General features: G+C 37.7%; 1 protein-coding gene across 1 annotated transcript in view; it reads right to left on the minus strand.

Annotated features, from left to right (window-relative positions):
• tyn (trynity) overlaps positions 1 to 23,111 on the minus strand; it is a 70,482-nt gene that overhangs the window by 14,586 nt on the left and 32,785 nt on the right. The window contains exons 3-9 of the mRNA XM_074086325.1: positions 22,647 to 22,730; positions 22,311 to 22,443; positions 7,315 to 7,405; positions 5,750 to 5,917; positions 5,103 to 5,231; positions 3,766 to 3,894; positions 1,198 to 1,423 (exon numbers count right to left, since the gene is read on the minus strand). Coding sequence (XP_073942426.1) covers positions 1,198 to 1,423; positions 3,766 to 3,894; positions 5,103 to 5,231; positions 5,750 to 5,917; positions 7,315 to 7,405; positions 22,311 to 22,443; positions 22,647 to 22,713 — 943 coding nt within the window. The 5' untranslated portion in view covers positions 22,714 to 22,730. The remainder of the gene's footprint in view (positions 1 to 1,197; positions 1,424 to 3,765; positions 3,895 to 5,102; positions 5,232 to 5,749; positions 5,918 to 7,314; positions 7,406 to 22,310; positions 22,444 to 22,646; positions 22,731 to 23,111) is intronic.

Raw genomic sequence — 23,111 nt, forward strand, 5'->3', positions numbered from 1 at the left:
GGACGGGATTAGCGTGTGAAAAATATTGATTGTATTCCGATTTGCAAATTTGTAGTCAGTACTTACCTTAAGGCCGACGTTTAAGGAAGTGTATTGATTGATGAAGTGTGTTCATTAGAATTTAAAATTTTAAGGACGACGATACCATTGTTAATCTTTCAAAATTTTGCATTTCTTCTGTTAATACTTACATCACGTCACAAGGTGAATGTGCTCGTATATTCTCTTATCATAATGCTAGTATTGAAATTGAGTGACATATTAACTGAAGTGTATTGTTGTTAATAAACTACACCAGTCTTTAATGCACGCATATAGCACTTTATACAATAGACGGCGGGAAAACCATTGTGCGTTTCATCGCGGTATGGAAATTTTGCAGTCCGCTCTCCGTCTAATGGTTTTTACTAAAGAAATTGTTTGAAAAATATTCAAGAGTAGGTAAATACCGGATTTATAAATCTCTATAAAAAAGTGAGTGAGCGAGTAAGACAGAAGATGCTTGCTGGGAAAATTTGGTCTCATTTTCGTCATTAGTAGGTATGTATTTACATTCCAGTGTGTGGGTAGCCGGGGCAGGTGGCTAGTAAAATATAACAATAATGCAACTATAAGTAATTCTGTGCTAATGCCGAAGGCTTATAAAAATCTATAGATATCATTCATTGATAAACTGCTTTTTTACATATTTTTTATATATATTTTTATATACTTATGTACATTTTTTACTTAATATCTTCCGCCACATTGCCATTTTGTGTGAACGCTATAAACTATTAATTCTCGGCTTGGTTCGCAGAGACATAACCCACTATTAATTTTATCAAAGAGTATTAATAAAACGAAGTTTGTTGTTAGCTATTACTCACAGTAATTAAATGTGGGAATTTATCATTTAATAGCAATTTTTTTGCTATTCGCTAGTATTTATTAACGATTTCCTTTAAATGCGCTCTGTAACTTTAGGTCATTGTCGCCTACATCGTTTTAATGTCTCGAGAAACTGAACATAACTTTAAAAAAAGGTTCTCGAGGGTGTCTTTATGACATGAACATATGGTCCAGGAAAACAATAACCTTTGACATCGAGTCTTGTTTTTATTTGAAAATAAGCTGGCAAATACAAAATAAGACTCGATGTTTGAATTCTGACCAGTCATTTAAAAATCACATCGCTTGATTGCAAAATTTACTTACTTTCGCAGAAGTTCTCGGAGTATTTTCCAATGGGTTCGCCGTCGTCGATGAGAGGTCTCTCCGCATTCAGGTAGGCCGAAGGTCCGTCTGGCAGTGTGTGGTGGTCGAGGTGGTACAGGCGACAGTTGTAGGCTGCGGAGTGAGGTGCACCCAGGTACAGGAACGACCGGCAGAGGAACTCAGATTCTATGTCGCATGCCAGCCGACACGCCGCTTCCGAAGTAACCTACAGACAATTACACTCTTAATAACATGGTATTCTTGTCATATTTAAGTCAATTCAGTGCGTCGGTATACCTTTACTTGCCCGAATTTCATGTGCTATAATTTTCAACCGCCATAATATTGTTTCTTATGAATTCATTTGCACTACTCATTGTTTACCATATTAATCAATAGACAGAATATTTGTTTCCATAATTTCAATAATTTCATTTTTCATAATCATTGTAAGCCATAAGTATCACATGCCATAATGTAATTTTTCATCCATGTAAATGGTGAGTATCGACACTATGTATATTCTGATAATTCCCATACGTCAAACAAGCCTTTGAATTAGGTAAATTTTACCCACATAGGTTAGGTTAGAGAGCGAGCAAGACGTTTCGGAGCAGAAGTGGCTCTGATAGGTTAGGTTCAGTAGCCTAAGGCTCCGCTTCGCTCCTGCCTTAGCCTCCGATGTTAGGTATTTTTTATAGCACCCCGGATAATAAAGATAATAGGTAGATTAGTAATAGAAAAATGCAATTTTAATCAATCATAATCAAAATAAACACTATTTAGTATGGCGTTTGAATATTCTATTGAATAATATTATTGTACTTAATAATATGAAAAACAATACGTATTGCATTCGTATCATTATGGCATCTAATTTTCGGGAAAATAAGAATATATCAAATAAATTTTCTTGTAAACGAAACATTCGGGCTAATGAAGTTTCAGGCATATGAACTTTGGGAAAATGAAATTATAGCATATAACTTTCGGGCAAACAAAAGATAACCCAGTGCGTCCTTGGCTCGGTAGATACCAGTGAGAGGTGCATAACACACAACAAAGCGAACATAAATATCTGATACAACTTTATTTCTGTGACCGGTACGACGTGGCAGATATTTTTGCACGCTCCGCAGTCGCAGATATTAATGCAAGTAACTGTGCATAGACTAGACATTCTACATACAATTTGTTGGTGATTCTGCATTCTCTTGTAATAAATAATAGCGGTACTTTTCAATTGCCCTACTTGCATTATCAATTCAACATAGATTTTTACCTGTTTCGGCGTGATTTTAGAAATTAGGAACATAAGTTACGTCGCGTATTTACCTATCATACTAAGTAACATCACATTACCTCGATCGTTCCCCTAAAAACATGAAATACGAATTTTTCGATATCGAATAAAGACATATTTTTATTATCTACTAAAGTTTTCGTTTTTGTATTCGAACGGATGTACTCGTATTTGCATTTTTTTCTATTTGCAATATGCAAATGCAAGTCTGACTTCTACAGCAAATAACTCAGATTAAACTTCTGAACATAGAAAAAGATCGTATTTATGACTTTTACCTGCACAACCTGTAGTGGTTAAACCATTTCAAACATTAAATTTATGCCTTGGGAATAAAGATCTTTGTGCGCTACTGGAAATGCGATCGTGACCGGAATGTTAAGAGCGTGGAAGTAAAACTTTGGCACACTGAAGACGTGGCACGGAGTGGGCTTGCCGCAGTGACAATATAATTTGTGCAAATTTACTCTAATTTTAGGTATCTTATTGACCATGCCAATCGAACGCTGAGCTGCAACTAAAGTATATCGAACTCTTTAAGAGGACTTACTGCCGTCAAAGATGGTTAACAAATAAACGTCACTGCCGACATCAATGCTTCATTGATGCTCACTTTTGTTGCTCAATCATGGTTAATCTACTTTACATGAGGTACGTATGTATAACAATATAATAGAATAGAACTTCTTAAGAACTACGACTTATAGCAGTTTTATAACCTACTAATATTAACTTTCGCCATTTTGTTCGACAAACATGAATGCAAATGCTGACGGCGCAGGCAGTGCGTGTGGTAGAATAGGATTGGCCAGAGCTTAGATTTATTACTCTAATAACTATCCTAAGTATTTTATTCAGGTTTTCTACTAAATAAGTAGTTCTTTTTTACACGACTACCCTATGAATGAGATATGAGAACACTTTCATGGCGTAAATACCTACTAATAATTTTACTTGCAGAATGTTAATGGGATCTCGAAAACGGCTCTTACGATTTCGAAGAAATTTGCTGTCGGTTTTGAGGACCAACAACTACTTGCTATGGTACGAACACTTAGTTCTTTTTCAAAGTAGTAAGGCTACCGGGGGACCGATTTTCGAACTGTTACTTGTATACAGCTCAAATAAAAATTACTACTACTTAAATGAATAAAAAGGAGTAATTTTCTAATACAGCGCTTTTTTTCATGATGTGATTTCATAAATCGATTCCCAGCCCATTGGTTCACCTTTATAAAATAGGACTATGAAAAATGTGATGCTACCTGTAGTTCCTTGTCAGTGTAGTAGTGCAGGCCGGCGTATTGCGCCACCTTGTCTTCGGCGACTCCCACGCGAGGCGCCGTGAATATGCGCTGCCCCTTGCACGCTTGCGACGCCTTCAGGCACAAGTTCTGCACGACACAACGCAACGCTCACAACGTGCAATCACACAAATTACGACCAATAACAATACTTACGGACATGTACAGGTCACGGTTATTGGTACCAATAGTTTAGTCGGAAATTTAAATAAACAAAAATTAGGAATATGCAATACTTAGCCATGCTTACATGCAAAAGTGGTATGAGGAAAAATTTAATGATAATCGCAATAATTAGGTGATCGATCTAACCATTTAATAAAGTAGAGGCGATTTCGCGACCACTTGCATTGAGTTGGAAACTGAATTAAGATTGGTTTTTTGGAATCTTTTTGTATTTTTTATTTCAATTCCAAATTTTTACTTTTACGTTCATCCCGTAAAACCTAAGTTGAAAATACAAACTGAAATACAGATGCACAGAAAAACCAGAAAAATAAGACCAGCACTGGGAATTGAACCCAGGTCCTCGGCATTCCGTGCCGCGTGCTATACCGAACTTTATTAATCATTTCCATTGTAATTATTGAAAATAAATAAATGAATAAATCATTGGACACTTGACACCAATTGACCTAATTCCAAACTAAGCAAAGCTTGTACTATGGATACTAGGCAACGGATAAACATACTTGTATAGATAAAGTATATACTTAAACTACCACACTATCACTCGTTAATATGTATACTAACATAGTTATAAGCAAATTACTAATAATGTATGGATCTTTGTTGTCTGAATAAATAAATGAATTATTATTATTATTAAATACATGTTAAACATCCAAGACCCGAGAACAAACATTCGTGTTATTCACACAAATATCTGCCCCGGCCGGGAATCAAACCCGGGACCTCAAGCTTCCTGCCTAAGGTTCTCTAACCACTTGGCCATCAGGTCGTCCAAAATGCGACTAGCTTTAAAAATACTCATTGTCATGTATGTATTCAATAGCTGATTTTAATTCTGTCGTAGTATGCTCCAATAAATAGGACCTTATTATTGCCAAAGGGTTAATTAAAAGACTTTGAAGAGACAGTAGGTAAATTATAAGAGCAAAAGTGTATAGCAAAATTTGCAATTGGGCATTCTTCTACTTATACATACTACTTATACATATGAAAACACCTATTCAATTGCCCAAAATTGTTCACATTCCTACAAATTACATCTAGCTTTGTAAATTAACCATAATTAATTATCTTTTAGCACAATAAATGCCTATACTCAATTTTACCTCGAAATAGTCAGTGCCTGGAGTGTCGACCAGTTGCACGAAGTGCTGCGCCGTCCGTCTGTCCGAGTCGCTCAGAGCACATCGCATGCTGCCGTATTCATATTCCGCCGACCGGCACGGGAACCGTTTCTATAACATAGGGTTATGTCAAGCATGCTCATTACCCACACTTCGCTTAGTGTGAAAGTAATAATAAACTGCTTTTTGATACGTTATGTGCCTAATGATAGAGTGATGTATATCGGCACGAAATCTCCATATTCTATAATCATATGCAAACAGTTTTCCAAGTCCTACTGTGTCATGTGACACTATATCCAGATCAAATAAGAATAGAACATTAAACGATCACTTTTGAAATATTTATGAGAATTATACAATGTCTGCACGTGCTTCTATGCAATGGGTAAAAGCAGTCGCACACCAGCGTCCCCATAACTCGCCCGGTACAATATATCTTAAATGCATTTTGTCTGTATCTTGAAGTGCAACTAGGGCGAAACCATAAAATATAAATTGAATAGATAAACGTTAAATTGCATTGCGGAGCTTTTGCTGTTGCTAGTGGCGTCGAACAACATGGGGGCGTGGGGGGAGGTAAAAGGGACTCTATCGATACGGTTTTACAGTAAATTCTGATAGGGTACCTCGTTGAGACAGGCGGCGAGACAGGCCTCCTTGGTCGAGGTATAGATGATAGTGTTGTCTAGGCCCCGCAGCGACTTGCCCGGCACTCGTTCGAAGGCCCACGGCCGCAGGCACACGCTCTCCGTCCGGACTTGTAGCTTAACCATGTAGTACGTGTTTACCGACCGCTAAAACAAATGACATTGCTACAGTTTCACTTCAAATTTGAGTTCTTGGTTTTGAAGTCTCACGTTTCATGTAAATTTCAAAGACAATACATTCATAAATAGACCAACACATCCACACTTAACAGCAACGAGAGCCGTTAGTAAATCACGTTCACTTTATACTCATTGATATTAGTGCAGTTCAGTTAGAGAATCCCGATGTCAGCCGGGCGGTGCGGCGCCGCTTCGCTTGCCACTCTTTATTTATACTTGCGACTGTTCATTAGGCCTGAAAGCGTTTAAACTGTATCAAGTGAAGCTTCAACAGTTACGATGTCCTATCTCTGTTTAGATTTTCCTTACACTGGCTAACCGATTTAATCTAAAATGTTAATCCGATCGCAGCATCAGCGGGCTAATTGGCAGTGCGGGAATGCCGACTGCTATCTAACGAGAGATTTATTTGGCTATTAACTAGCCCTGTATCTGACTGCGTACCTAAGTAAAAGGAGGACGCATCCAATAAACCACGACTTGGTCTTTCGTATTTTATACTGATAAATGTATGCATCATCCAATTAGACTATCCATCAGAACGCTGACGCATAAGATAAGGAAATGTGTTGCTTTTCGAAATAAGCACTGCCTTAACAATGTGGTAATTACCATTATTCAGGCCTATGATGTACGGTGTAATATCAAAAGGGTATATGGGCATCAGTTTAGCGAGGCGTATGTAAAACCGATGCTCACTAACTTCTGACGGTCGAACGTAAATAAATACTCTTACCGTGCCGTAGCGTGCCTCTTGTCTAATGGGCACATTCAAGCTTCGGCTCCGATAAGTAGGTACACCAGTAATATTTTAGCTCGGCCGTAGTTTAGCATAGGTACATGTGGCCTTAGTAAAAGGTCTCGTTTGTGAATTCATGCACATTGCCTTATAAGAGACGACGACGTTGTTATTTTACTCCTAGGTTCTGGTCTAATATAGTCAATGCGAACAATGCTTACTTAGTAGTTTATTCCAGTACCTGACTACCTGTGCCATTCGGAGATAGTCTCAATTATGGGCAATATTTAAAGAAGAACTTTGGTTAAAATACCTACCTATATGTAAACAAATATCAATCTACTCGTACCAGTGCTTGATAGCCATTTTTTTTACTTACTTACTACCTACATGGACATAATGTTACGAAGGTACCTTACCTACTAAGTTCGTTAGCCAAATAAAGCAACTATGCTGAAGTGTTGAATTGGTTTGTTCTGTCTACTTTAACATAATTATCTTGATCACTAAATAATTGTCACAGTGATATCGAATACCTATACTATGCGTGAAAAAACAATTCCGATTCCTCGTGCATAATTCATCAGCTGTTATTTATTAAACAGATTTATATATTAATGGATACCTGTGGTGTAGCCATGGGATTGTTGGCTTGGGTGTCATTCTGCAGCAAACAGCGGGTTTCTTGCACAGGCGTTAACGGGTTTAAAACGAAGCTGTAACAAAGCAACACAATTAGAAATTACTTGGAAAATTTTAATAAAAATTTAAATTTCTATAACCTTCGCGTTCTAAAATATATCGCAGGTATACAGCATTTATCTGTTTTGCAACTAATCGGAAACATCGACACCGACTAAAACTTTAACAAATTTTACACATTAGTGTAAGTACCTAACTCTCATTCTAAGAAGGAAAAGTAAATAATTGAAGGGTTTGTGTTAGTTGGCAACTAATGTCTTGTTTAATTGCCTCAGAACCTCTAATACTCGTAATGATATGTGACAATCCGTAGCAAACGGGTCCTTATGGCAGGCTGCCATAAAGACTCTTTTGCTACGGATTGTCACATATCATCATTTTATTCAGCTAATCCGGCAGACTGGTCTTTTTATTTATGCACTTGCAAAGATGCCGTTGTCTCTGAGCTGTGAACCTCGATGAGTCAACTTTATTGACAGATCAAATAACAAAAAATATGCAAAACGAGTGAAACTGGACCTTAATCACACGCATCTGTATGAATAATAAAAACATGAATTATTAATTTGTATTCAGCATACAAATAGCTTCATATTCCATCGCCAACCGGTTAACTATGTAGGCAAAGATATTTTATACAAAGTCCCCAAATTTAAGGAATAGAATGCCCGCTATTTGCAAGCTGACTACAATCTCGCTCGGTGTACCTAAAGCGGCAATTACACTGCGTCATTCACCTAATGCGGTCGCCGAATTTGTTTCAAACTACTTCGGCGAACGATCGTCGCCTTTACATTAGTCTGTCCGTCTACTGCGGCGGCCATATTAAGTCGGTGGCTCGCCGAATGCGGCCGACTACCGTGTTCTTTACACCGCAAAAGTGCGGTCGCCGCATGCAGCATGCGGCGAACGACTCAATGTGATTGCCGCTTAAGTTCTACCTACTTAATTTAATGCTGTTTTTGAATTTTCATAGAAACGAATAATGTTTAATTATTAGTGTCAATGGTGAAACGTACTTTTTAAAGAAAAGACCCAACAAAATTCGATTTATTTTTTGAAGACAATTATGATATGATTTATGCTCATGGCTGTTGGACATAATATATTCCGCGTCTACGCTACGCTGACTTCGTTTATACTATTTTGTTATTTTTTTAACGTTTACACTAAGATTAGATTGCCGATGTATAAAACTCATATTCGTCATGACTATCTCCGCCGGGAGGAAGTCATTAAGCGAGCATTACTCTGTGTTGCAGATACTATTTCTTGCGTTAGATCATGGCGGAAAATAGAGCATTGCTCAGTTGCAGAATTTTTGCTAGAGCGCATGGTGAAAAATACCGGGAATGGGCCGAGGATCGTTGCCCCGGGAAGTGCGGCGCGGGCGCAGCTACTGGATACTGCTGACGAATCGTAACTCGATCGCAACCGCAACTACTTCATAGGATAACTCCTTAAATACGTGTCTATTATTAACATACGACAATATTTTAACTTTTTTAGCAACAAGCAAGTTTAATGTGTTAAGTTTTGTTTTTATAAGTTAAAACTTGCAGAGTGCCTTCGTGTCAAATTTTTAAAGTCGAATGAATACACTTACGTTCATGATCGGATTGACTTAAAATGCGGCATTAGATGTCAGTGGAAATGTAATCAACACAACCAATAATATTAAAAAAAAACAGGCTTTAAAGCAGTAGCAAAGTTTTGAAAAGCCTCTTGCATATAGTAGTAACGTGTCCGTGTAGACAAGTTGCCGTTCCAATCCGTTAAAAATTTCGAAAACCTGTAAAGTAAGTTCTCTTAATGGTAGAATTTAATTCTGGCACTCGCCGGCCGCTGCCGCCTGATTACGAAATTCCTAGGCATATCGTGAAATGGCGCTATTTCATGAATTGGCTTAGGGACATCCGTCATATCGTTCAAAACTCACTGTTTAATGATTTGCCTAGTGACATTTAGGCAGATCATGAAATTGCTAGGCATACATCTACTCCTCGTACCAAAATTTTCCTTTTTTTCGGCATATTGTTAGGCATATCATGAAATGGCGCCATTTCATGATGTGCCAAGGAATTTCGTGATCTGGCGGATTTTAGGATCGGCCGCCGACATATACATATATTTATGCTTTTGACCGTACCTACTCTATTCCATTACAATGCTGTTTGCTTAATCTCAATCAAAAGTAAAATAGGTATCCATGAAATCAATAAGATTAACCTTACTTGATTTTGATTTGAAAAAAACTTGCGGTAACTATACTGACAATCTACTCGTAAGTACTGTATGATTCTAATGAGTACATTAAATGTCATTTAAAATAATTAAATGGCGTTGGAAATGTCGTTGACTACGGTTTTTCATTATCGTAAGGTGTCCTGCCATGTCATTATGCCCGCGAGGGCTGGCACGCAACACTAAGGGCACAATTAGTTGAGCCAGGGCAGGAAACTGCCTCGGGGCGGTGCTTGCAAAAGTTACTAGTTGAACTTAGCTTATCCTGCGGGTTATTCGACCCCGCGCATAACCGTTTGCCTTTAGTCATCCAACAACTTGTAATCGGTGCAAACTTGATTAGATTTTCATTTTATTATGAACGCTCGCTTAAAAAAAAAATCTAGTACTTACTTAATACTTGTAATTATCAAAATAAATGGAATCGTCTTCAAGCTTAAAGCAGACAACGTCTAAATCTAGAATAGTTAAATTTTATTTTTCCAGCAAGTTGACATCTCTATATGTTTGTTTTTCCAATAAGGCCGGTATTAGAATTGACCAAGATCAAATTAAAATATAAATTGCTATATTAGTTTATAGTAATTATTGCTCAAAAAAAAGGATTACTGCTCATGCAAGCTCAACGAGCTGTCATTGGCACTGGACGCTCTTGTCTCAGGGACTTGGTTAGGTCTAAAATGACCTCAAATTCAAATTTCTGAGTGAACTGAGTGAACTTTATGAACATTGTGTTAAGGTACAATTTTGTTGATTTATTCAGTAAATAGGCCGCAATGGGCACTTTTACACGTCATTTTTTAAACTACCAGCGCTTTCGAAAAGACCATCATTGCCAAGAAGAATGCGCCGCAAGAAACTTGGAAGTCATTTTTTTTTTCAAAATAAAATAATTTCAAATAAAATACTTAAAAACTACAGTATACAATTAAAAAAAAATACAAAATAATAATAATAATACAGGGATGTATGGGGTCCCTTAGTTACAAAACTAAACACTAACTATATCTACGTTCAGTGGAAGTGTAGAATGCTTTCCCCGTCATAAATTAAAAAAAAACGGAAATATACATTTCAGGTCAGGTAACCATTAAGCTTTTGGATTCCGAAGGCAAGCTCACGTCTGCCGCCCCCAAAGTTAGCACACACGCTCTCATGTCATGCTCTGAAAGCAGAGCGGTACCGAGGACATGGCATTGCTTCCGTTCCCATAAGCTCTATGGGATCGTCTTGGGAACTTCGACGTCGCGAGCCTGTGACTAGAAATTAAACTAAAAATATACAAGTTTAAAATCAATAAGCTTCACAATATCTAAGTACCTTATTAATGTTTTTCTGTAGCTTACGTGCTACCTATTCACTAAGTCTGTCAGCTATTCCTATTAGTAGTCGTCGTTCTCCTTCTTTACTAAGTTAATGCCGTACTGAAACCAGATACTATAAGTCAGTACAAATGACTAAGATTGTAAACACAGCTCCCATCAGATGAGAATAACACATAGGTAGTAAGGAGGTATCAGCAAGCTGTCGGCGGCAGGACACGTTCCTGTCGCACCAGCAGTGATAAAATATCATTAGAGACCCCGGAGACGGGCGACCGATGCACTCGGAATGGCAACTGCATGTTTTCTTAGGAATTAAGCGACATTAAATTGTTACGCAGCGCGTTATACTTTGCAGCCGGATAACGGGGCAGGTTACCGTTCGCCGCAACATTTTGTATTTAATTCAACTTCACAGGAACGGTTTGGATTGCATGCAAGCATGTTTCGTGCTGCGATTTTGAATTGAATCCTCTTGGAACCGATTGCAACTCTGATTATTTCGCACGCATTTGCCTTTATATCATAGATGATCCACTTTTTTTGAACGTGTAGCTACATATGTTTGGGTCACCTGTGTTAATCGTCCTTCAACTCAGAAATTAAATTATAAACGTTACAAAAACAGCATTTCATGAGTTATATTATTTTTAAACAACGCGTTTAGTACTAATTTTATAAAAAAAATAGTTATTTGTGCAACAAGAGAGCAAAGTTGTTTTTTGTTGCGAGTGTTGATTTTGAATCCCAAATAAGTGAAGGATTCTATAATTGAATCACGAGCGTAGCGAGTGATTCTTGGTTAGAATCCTGAGAGCAGCAAGGGATTCAAACACACGAGATGCAAAAAAACTTTGATTTCGTGTGACACATACAACTTTTCACCTGTGCAGCGAGAACATAATTTAAAGGTTAGAATAAAACCACATATACCTACCCATTTACAACACAAACATGATTCATCATCATCCCAATTCCCAGCCTATTTACGTCTTACTGCTAGGGACAGGCCTCCTCTCAGAATGAGAGGGCTTAGGCCGTAGTTGCGGGCCCAGTGCGGATTGGGAACTTCACACATACCATTGAATGACTTCACAGGTGTGTGCAGGTTTCCTCACGATGTTTTCCTTCATCATATAGCTCGTGGTATCTTTCGAATGTAATTTCGCATATGAATTTCGAAAAACTCAGAGGTGCGGGCCGGGATTTAAGCCCACGAACTTCTGCTTAAGAGGCAGTAGGTCAAACCACTAGGCCACCAGGGTATCAATAACATTTAAAAACCTTTACTCAAAAATGATACGTAGAGCCGCCATTACTTCTAAAAAGTCACCAAAAAGTTGAGAGTGCTAGACAATGATCAAAAGTCTCCGGCAAGTAGAGAGGTTTTGAATTCGGAACGAAAAAGTGTCCAGTAGGTACGATACAAATCTGATACTCATAACATGCATTTGTAATTTGAATTTAGAACTACTTGTAAAATAAGTCTTATTTTTTATAATACTCTTTGATAATACTGCAAAAAGCCTCATCTTTGGGTCATTAAAAAGGTTGAACAATAAACGTATAGTTTACTTTTTTTTTTTAAATAAGACTTTATTAAGATTTCTATTAAATAAACATAAATAGATCGGTTGCAAATTCATTCAATTTGACAAATATTTATTCCAACTCTAAGAGGTAGGCAGTATACGAAACGCTTTTATTAAACAAAAAACAAGAGCAGCGGTTTTCGTGCAACGAGGTTGCATACTTTATAAAAAAAGCAAGAAACTTTTGACATTTTGTAAATATTTCGTTTTCATATAATTGAGTATCGATATATTTTTAATACTTACTATAAATTTAATTTAAGATTGTAATCAACACGTTAAATCGTTTTTCGTGTTGAAGTGAAAGGAAGTTCAAATATTTGGAATTCAGTGAGTAGACCTATAGCACTGACTAGAATAAAAAAATATATATTTAAAAAGTTACTTTTTCTCACGGAGTGAGCAAAATGCGACTTTGCTCACTGATTTTTAATAGCAAAACCTGCCTGTTTGAGCTGCTGAGGTGAAAAAACAGTTCTTACAGGTCATCGCGTGTACACTGCCGGAAAAGGGCAATACAAAATAAAACAAAAATAATATTAAAAGTGAAACCCTCATAATTTTGCTATATCCGTCTGTCTGTTCGCCATTACACAGCTCAGCTCGGAGTATTATTTCCATGAAGCTTCTTTACTGCAGCTACATTATTTTTTCTTCTATCGCATTATTTTGCGCAATATTAATATTAAGCTATATTTTTTGTTGGTGTAAAGTTTTGTGTTACATCAAATATCTTTTGTTTTTGTAATATGAGATTGAGGCACTACCAATAAAAAGTGGTGTTTGAAAAAAAGCAGAAAGCTGTTCCGAAATCGACTAATTACATTGGATTTCATTTTGATTTCACAACTGGAGTAATAAATCTTCGTACCGTGATTTGTTGTAAAGCAATAATTATCTGGGAGATAGACATGCCTTTCGTAGGTATATGTACCTCGCCCAATTTCCAATTCTCGATATGCTTTTTTTTGTATGCACTTTGTGAAATCAACACAGTATACGTTGTAGGTACATTTGTGCCCAAGACCCACTAAGGCACGAATTAAGAACCTACCTACCTGCCTATGCACGGGCACGTATTTGAATATCGAAATTTAAAATATCTATGGTTAAAACGTCGACGGTCAAAATATCGAAAATCAGAATGTCGAAAGTATAAATTATCGAACGGTGCAATTATCGAATGCTAAAATTTCGAAAACCCTAATATCGAGGGATAAAATATCGAAAATTGAAATTTCGAACGATTCTAAGGTCGAAATTCTAAATATCGAATGTCTATATTACCGAAGGGTACAATAGTCGATTACTGATACGAAATTTAACCTTGGCCGCAGGTTTGTTTTGGCCACAGTTGAACCTAACACGCTCCTCCTCGCTGCGCTCGTCGTCGCACCTAAACTTTTCGGTTGAATTAATAAGAGTTCCATTTCACATTTTAGGTACTAAGTAATCTAAACTAAAAATTAGGTGTGACGACGAGCTCAGCGAGGAGTAGCGGTTAGGTTCAACCGTGACCAAAACAAGCACGAGCCGAGCGAGCGAAGCGAGCGTGCCGCGGCAGCGGCCGGCAAGTGCCAGAATCGAGTTCTATGCATTTTTCTTGATATTAAGATACTTCGTTATTTTAATTTTCGATATTTTAATATTTGGTTTTTTGACGGTTGATATTTTGTGTTTCGATATTAACATATATCGATCATTCGGTTGTAGATATTTTGAACTTTCGATATTTTAGCCGTTCGATATTTCGGTTTTAGGAATTCCAGACGTCGATATAATGATAGTAGATATTTAGATGATTCGATATTTTGATTTTCGATGTTTTGACCGTCGACGTTTTAACTTTAGATATTTTAAATTTCGATATTCAAATATGTGCCCCTATGCACTCTTACAGATGTCTTTGTGAGGAAAGTATAGTCACTGGTTTTCATACAAACGGTGACAACCAGGGGTCGGACAAAAAGTGCCGATGACGTCAAACCACTTATATGTTGATATCAAATAGTATTTTTGATTTTCATAAACAATTATCACTTATCATTTGTCAATCTCTTTATTAAACGATATGAAATTTATTTTATTCATTGAATTCCATTGATTTATTAACGATTATTTTGTTACTTCATTAATGCTACTTTGTTACTACCTACATGTCACACGGAAGTTTAAATAAAAAACATCATCTTGTGTGCATGATTACGTCACTTTTTGTCCGACCCCTGGTGACAACGTTTGACCCTCCAAACACTAACGTATTTTTCTATATTTTTTTACAAAAGTTAGATTGTAGGTACATTTAGTTTTTTTTTACCATCTCAATTAATGGCTTTCATAATATGAATTTCATAATACGACATCTCATTCATATTTCATATACGGTAAATTCAAACATAACGAATTAATCACGACCATTAGTTATCTGCGTATCGTAATTATTTTTTAAACGGGACTTATATTGCAGTTGTGTAATACTTATTGTTCATAAAAGTACAGTGAGCACTAATCGCTGATATCCCGCTGCATGCGCTCGCGTACCTAACTACATATATATATGTACGTATAGTGGGTATATATACCCACTCGCAAAACCGATGCCATTTTGTTTATTTAAAAAAATATATATTGTTCTTATAAAATATCAGACATTAATATTACATACCTACCCTACATATTCTTTGAATGGAACACCTAACAGTCATAATTACGAGTATTAACACTAACAAGTGCGCAGGCACATTAGGGATTTTATAAATATACAGGAAAATTGTAAAAATAATTGTTGTTTAGATGTTATAATAGAGCATTCATTACATTGCCTTGCATTTATGATTGCGGCCAAATTGACCCGCGCGCGAAGCTACGCCCTGGCACAGAATATATAATAGTACTGCCCTGGCTTCATTAAGGCTCAGTTGGCTACAGCCACACGTCACGGCGCCTGCGCTCCACGCATCCATCAACGCCGCCTTTTAAATACATCTCGCAAATTATTAAAGTACCTCTTCATCTTCGTACCTATCATTGGTTTTCTTCGGACCCCCTAATATTCTTGTAACAAATGTTGAATAACCATACTATTATTTTTTAATACCTTGCTGCATATTTTCAATAATTTATTCACAATCACGAAGTTCTTAATCAGTAAGCTATACCAGTCAGACAGAGATGCAGATAACAATTAGTGGATTCGTAACAGTTAAGGTAATCCGATGTTCACAAACTATCCGAAACATTTGCAACAGTTACGGGCAGCGCGGTCGTAAAGATAAGATATAATCAGTTCCGTGACAGCATCAGATTATCAGAGAAGATAGGGGGTCATGATCCCAATAAAAACGTAGTTTCAGCCATACGGACTCGGTGTGAGAGGAACAATGTATTTACTGCTATTTGGTCGCGGAAAGTCAATGGATCGATTTTTTTTGTACAATTGCAAGAGTCAACCGCCTGTCCACCTATCAACTGAAAACATTTTACTGCCCTATTATTAGGGTTCCGGAGCCAAAGTGGCAAAACGGAACCCTTATAGTTTAGCCATGTTTGTCTGTCTGTCTGTCCGTCCGCGGCTTTGCTCAGGGACTATCAATGCTAGAAAGCTATAATTTTGCACGGATATATATGTAAACTATGCCGACAAAATGGTACAATAAAAAACTGTAAAAAAAATTTTTTTAGGGTACTTCCCATAGACGTAAAGTGGTGGTGATTTTTTTTCCTCATCCAACCCTATTATGTGGGGTATCGTTGGATAGGGCTTTTAAAACCATTAGGAGTTTGCTAATACGATTTTTCGATTCAGTAATATGTTTGCGAAATATTCAACTTTAAAGTGCAAATTTTCATGAAAATCGCGCGGTCCCCCCCCCCTCTAAAATTAAAACTAGTCGGTGGAAAAATTTCAAAAAAATTCAGGATTAGTAAGTATATCAAACTTTCAAGAAAAACTATAACGGCTAAGTTTGCTTGAGAATTATTAGTAGTTTAAGAGTAAATAGCAGCCTAAATAAAATATACCTAAACTTGGAAGATTCCGTATAAAATACGAGATCCTTAGAAAATTATTAAGTATTTTTTCGTAATGCCTACGGAACCCTATTTTGGGCGTGTCCGACACGCTCTTGGCCGGTTTTTAACTATGCATCGTACGTGCGTCGTATGCGTGTACTGTACTCAGTATGTACCTACCGCTAGGTGTTTAAAGAGGTAAGGTGAAGTGCTAGTTTGTTCAGTGGATACGTAATGATAACTCCTCCCGAACAAGTGTATCGTCAATTTACTTGTAGTACTACTGCACCTGTGAACAGTTATCGATTGAATACAATACCACATCCGTCCCATTCTTTTGTTGAATCGCTATTTCTTTGGGATACAGAGCAGTGTTAGTACTAGTACCTAACAATGCTAGAATAAAAGCGCGGGAGAGTTCCGTCTCGTTTAATTGAATACCGAATTGATTTTCGATCGATCCCGTTCGAATTGATTTCGATGAATCTAACTAGCGTTGTAATACTGTTACACGCTTCGCTTCAGATTAATGCAATTATGTTTTTGCTGGCATGACGACTGCTGTTCACTTGTGATCGACCTGCACAATACCGCAAGTGCTACATGCTATTGTTTGACACTCGTATGTCAGGTGGTGCCATAGAGAAATTAACACCTAGAGCGGTGATACGGGCTATCCTGAAAAAAAAATGATTTTTCCCTTAAAACATTGTAAGTACCTACTTGCATTAGTTCTTCGTAGTTTTTTTCTTTATTTGGGGCATTTAGTGTTTATTCATGTACCTATCTGATCAAATCATTCTTTTAACTAGTTTCAAAGAAATAATACGTAAAACGCGTCGGCATTTCATACAAAAACCATTTTTTGACGAAAAATTTTACGGGTAGGTAAGTCATTCTAAACATGTAGTATGCTATACCGTTAGAACTTTTAAGAAATAGAGAAGTCTTAATGATATTGGAAGATTGAGGAGCTCCTATTTATTTTTGATTGTGCCATAAAATTGAGCTTGAAGATTTTGATTTTCTAACTATCACGCTTCGTTGGATCATTTTTTTCGTATTATCTAAATGATAATGATTTTCAATAGAACATTTACGCGTACATTAAAGATAAAAAGTACAAATAAAAAAAATATACATGAAAATGGTAAAATTTGAGACAATATCAAAAAAAGCGAGATAAAATAAATAAATAAATATAATGGGACACTTAACGCCAAATGACCAAGTACCAAACTAAGCAAATCTTGTACTATGGATACTAGGCAACGGATAAACACACTTATATACATAAATACATACTTAAATATATATTTAACATCCAAGACCCGGGAGCAAACATTCGTATTATTCATACAAATATCCGCCCCGGCCGGGAATCGAACCCAGGACCTCAAGCTTCGTAGTCAGGTTTTCTAACCACTTGGCCATCCGATCGTCCAAGATGAGTGTGACTTGGCCCAAAAAGTGTTGCAAATATCCCTACCTACCGACCCTAGCCATTACACACACCCCCTGCCGAACATATTCCCTTTGTAGGTATATATGTTCACTATGACACGCAATGACTTAAAAATTACTATTGGTATCGATATTTGCTTCCCGAACACTAATATCCCGCTTGACCTTGAGCCGGCCAATCAGAGTGCAACAATGGCCGCAGCGTTATGGTGATTATTTTTCGTGCGGGTTGAACTCCAACCTCGCCAATGAAGTCCTTCAGTTTGAAAAAATAAAAATAGCTACCTACTTACAGCAAAATTTTGCCATGCAGCCTTTTGGTGCTCTATGACCCCATGTGTACTTAACCTATTATTTAAGTCACAATATTATCTCGATCAAAGAATATAATATGTAAGTAAAGTACCTATTGTATTAAATATATTGACCCGGATAACTCACGTCTTAAATCTAGTTTAGTTCGACATGTTTCGGGCTAATCCGTAGCCCTTCGTCTTCGGAGCAACGCGACTCAGCGGCTGCTGCAACACGCGCACTGCGCGCCACCGCTCTGCTCGCGCGACTACCCGACGAAACTGACACCGGCACACAACTACCCGCGTTTTCATCATCATTACAACCGTCAAATGTAGGGTAGCACACAACACTAACAACATCGCTCTGTAAAGGTACGTTCACACACACCGATGACGCAGCACGAGTATTTAACACCGTTTTCCAACTCGGAGGTACCGTCCAACCACTATCCCGGTTGAAATTCGGCCGACGACTAATCTCGATGGCTTCACGCACTTTCCGTGTAATGAAAAATTTCTCTCGCAAGTACAGATACCTTATCAAAACTGATATAGTGCGTCGAATCAGAGTCCATTGAGTGCTCGGCCACAGCAGACCCCTTATCGTCCTGTTTCCTCATACTGCGTATGTGCTCCGATACCCTTGTGGAAACGTTTCGTCCAGTCTCTCCGATATAGCTTTTGCCACAGGCACAGGGAATCATATATAGCCCGGGACCAACTGTCTGAGCTGCGTATGAGGACGGAAAATCGACTTGATGCTATATCTTCGGCGTAACAAGTGTCCGATTTTATCCATCACCCCTTTTATGAACGGTAAATATACCGGAACCCTCTCAGCTCCCACCGGTCTTTGACGAGTCGACACGTTCACTACACGGCTGCACTGCCTCCAGTTGTACCCATTGCTTTCCAAAACCCGTCTCACGTGACTCAGTTCACGATCCACAAATTTTGGATCACAAATATTCAAGGCTCGATTTATCAACGTTCTAGGCAAAGAAGACAAATGACAAGGATGGTGGTGTGAATCTGCTCTCAAGTATCGATCCGTATGAGTTGGCTTACGATAAACTGTAGTTTCCAATTTACCACAGGGTCTCTGCATAACCAAAACATCTAAAAATGGCAACTGCCCATCATTCTCTCTCCACCGTGAACTTAACCTTATCGTGCAAAGTGTTAAGGTAGTCAGAAAACTGCGACAAACTATCCCTGGACACAATCGCAAAAACGGCATCCACGTACCGCCACCAATATCTGGAAAAACGGGACGGGTAAGACGTAAGTTATCCGGGTCAATATATTTAATATGAGTGAGTCTCACGGTAGTTTCATGTTCAAAAGTACCTATTGAACCATTTTTTTTTTTTTTCGACTGGATGGCAAACAAGCAAGTGGGTCTCCTGATGGTAAGAGATCACCACCGCCCATAAACATCTGCAACACCAGGGGTATTGCAGACGCGTTGCCAACCTAGAGGCCTAAGATGGGATACCTCACGTGCCAGTAATTTCACCGGCTGTCTTACTCTCCACGCCAAAACACAACAATGCAAGCAATGCTGCTTCACGGCAGGATTAGCGAGCAAGATGGAATACCTAGCAAGTAGAAGGAAATCATGGGCATCAAATTAACTAGATATCTATCCATCATGATCTATCTATCATGTTATATTATAGGTTTAGGTTGATTTTATTTTGTTTGTTTTAGTTGACATGTAATTTAATTATTTTTAATTTCAATATTTTTTTGTAATTTGGTGATAAATTAACATTTCCATCTACTAACTACTTAAGAATTATTCAGATTTAAGGAGAAAGCTTTCCTTTTTAGATTTGAACGAAACGTTGTTTTAAATTACAGCATGATCAGATATTGATATCAAAAAATAAAATAATATATTCATATCCACCAATAGTCATGAAAACTGTCGAAAGGCCTGCAATAATCTATTGAAGACGTATGCGATCACTTTTACTGTTATCCAATTTGGAGCGCGGCGAGGTTGGTTTCCGCTTTTACACGGTTTGTGGGCAGCGGTTTTCGAGACACATTGTTATTAACCAAGAGCGTGTCATTGGAATGCCTGAACCGCGGAGGACGTGCGGCAGAGTGACACACATTCCGAGCCCCGACCTTAGCCGCGCCGACCAAGCTGCGACCGCATCTAATATTGCCCGCTTTTTAAGTATACATACGACTCACCTTCATCTATCCTTTACCGGAATACCTACTCTTAATCTAGATTGTTTTATAACATATACTTTTACATTTAAAACTAAGTGTTTAAAGGTTATGCGTATTTAACGAAGTTTAAATCTCGACTACCGTGTCTCTGTAACAGAGTAAGATACGAGTACGATGAAGTTGTCGAGCCAGGCACGTAGTACAACTACAAGTGCCTAACGGTACCTATCCCAGTATAATAAAAGTTTATATTTAAAATCGTTACTTATTCTGTGACTTTTGTATAATCCAGTATATGTAGGTAGTCAGTGCCTGTTTGTGTAACAATGATCCGCGAGATGGACGGCGACCGGTGCCGCACGTGAATTAGTGGATCTTGCCATCAATCCGATCGACTATCTCAGACATTTGGGTTGGGGTCGTGCTCGAAGCTCTGACACGTTGATTTTTTTTTCGTGATCAGCAGTCAAATAATGACGAATCATGTCTTAGATCAGATGTGATGCGTTTTGTTCGATTCGAGATTAGTCTCAGAGTAGGTCAGATCAAAAGGTCGACTTTCTGATGGTTCAATTATTTAATTGAATGTTGATCGTTAAATCTGTAATACTAATTGAAAATAACAATTATAAACGTCATAATAATGACAGCCTATAAATTACGAACCGTTTAAAATTGCTGACTATCGACAGTAAGCCGCGGCTACAGTTAAGATTTATTTTTATGGCTCCAACTTTATAAGTTGCAATCATTTGAGATACTATTTAGATTTCCTCCAAAAATCTATTACGACGTGTAGCTATTGACATAGGCGTTTTCTTTTTAATTACCATTTACATATTTTAATAGCCATCTTGGGAACCCGCTATTGCTATAAATAAATAGCATTCGTACACCATCTGAGAATAAAAACTTTTAACGGTACACATCGAGTAAACAGATTCCAGAAATTACGAATAAATTACATTATGCACTTAGAACCTAAATTATGCGTGTTATTTGCATCTGACACAATTTACAATGCGAACAAAATTCCTTTGATGCATAATTCGTACCTATGAAGTATGGACTACGATTCTATTTTTGTTTTTAATACCTGATTACGACAGAAACCACAGAGTCCGTTTTCTGTTCTATTTTTTAGTCATTAAGCGCGTAGTAAATTAAGTTTATGCTGCACATTAGCCTTATTTCGTATATGCAGCAGCATATGACGTATGAGTATACCCCCGATTTTTCCCAATTGATGAGTATCGATTAGCTAAAAATCGGGTCTGGATTTTGTGGTTTTCTGTACGTTACACTAGACGTGTATTAATTAAAAAGCGTACAGCGTGTTAAGAAAATACCTGATAGTGTTGATCATTGCGATCACTGGAACGAATAAAGGCGGCAAAATATCGTGTAAACTTTAGTGGGAAGCCAGTTTAAACATGCGTTTACACCGAAGGTGTGCGGGAATATGTTGCGAGGAATGTGTTGTTCATGAACTAAATAAACGCTTAATTTATCTATCCTCGCACGGCACATCTCTGGTGGAAACAGCTGAGCGGAGCGAGGCAAAGGTAAATGAAGCGTTTTAATTGGTTTATGAAAAACACAGTCCTCGCAACACATTTCTGGTAAAAACGGAGCCTAAAGTAATGCGATGCGAGAACTTGCATGCAAGTTACACTACATTGCGTTATTTGTTTGATCAACTGAATTCATGGTCCCTCAATCGTCCGCTATGTAACGCAACTTGCATGAAAGTTCTTGCATCGTCTTAATGGAGCTTAATACGTTGCTTTCAGTACTGACCTGAAGGAAGCGGCAAGGCAGTCTGGCTCCTCGCGGCACCAGCCTTGGCACTCGTACAGAGACAGATTGCGGACCGTGTAGTAAGCGGTGCCCGTGAAGTCCACATCTGTCAGCTTCTCGAAGGCAATCCGACCTATAAAAAGAGAATTCCGTGCAAATCGGGAAATTTAGCTTCCTAAAATATCTCAAGTAAGAATTTGACTTCCCATTCTAATACGTAGGAATACATTGAAAAAACTTGCTTCACGAGTTCTTATGATACTTCTGATTTTCTTAATGTCATTTGAAGCAATAAATATGACTTGTATGTATATGATAACACGTGAAAAGACATACTGAGCACGAAGGAAGCCTGGAGTGCCAGCAGCACCAGCCGCGCCAGTCGCAGCGCCTCGCCCCTCATGCTGCCTTAGTCACCACCTGCACAAAAAAATACATGTTTACGTTTCATGTTCACGTTTGTGCTGAATATAGGTGCTATATAATGACTTGAAAAAGCTCTAGTGCTTCTTGTAATGAAAAACCTTCGTCTGAGATTAAGACAAAGCGCCAATAGTCACGAACAATAAGAGTAGGTATCTATTTATGTATGTATATTACATTATTTAAACTTATATTGTTATTTATGGTTTTATAATGTCTTAAACTTTAGAGTCTACTCGTGACCACGGCCACTGTAATGTTGCCGAAACGTCGAGGTAAATATTACTCGTTTGTGTTAGCGTGATAAGTCCTGTGCGTTGGTATTTTGACTATTTATGGTTTTGTTGAGCACAAGCCTCAGTTTTCTTTGAATTGAAT

The sequence above is a fragment of the Choristoneura fumiferana genome, chromosome Z, assembly GCF_025370935.1.
Source record: "Choristoneura fumiferana chromosome Z, NRCan_CFum_1, whole genome shotgun sequence".
NCBI lineage: Eukaryota > Metazoa > Arthropoda > Insecta > Lepidoptera > Tortricidae > Choristoneura > Choristoneura fumiferana.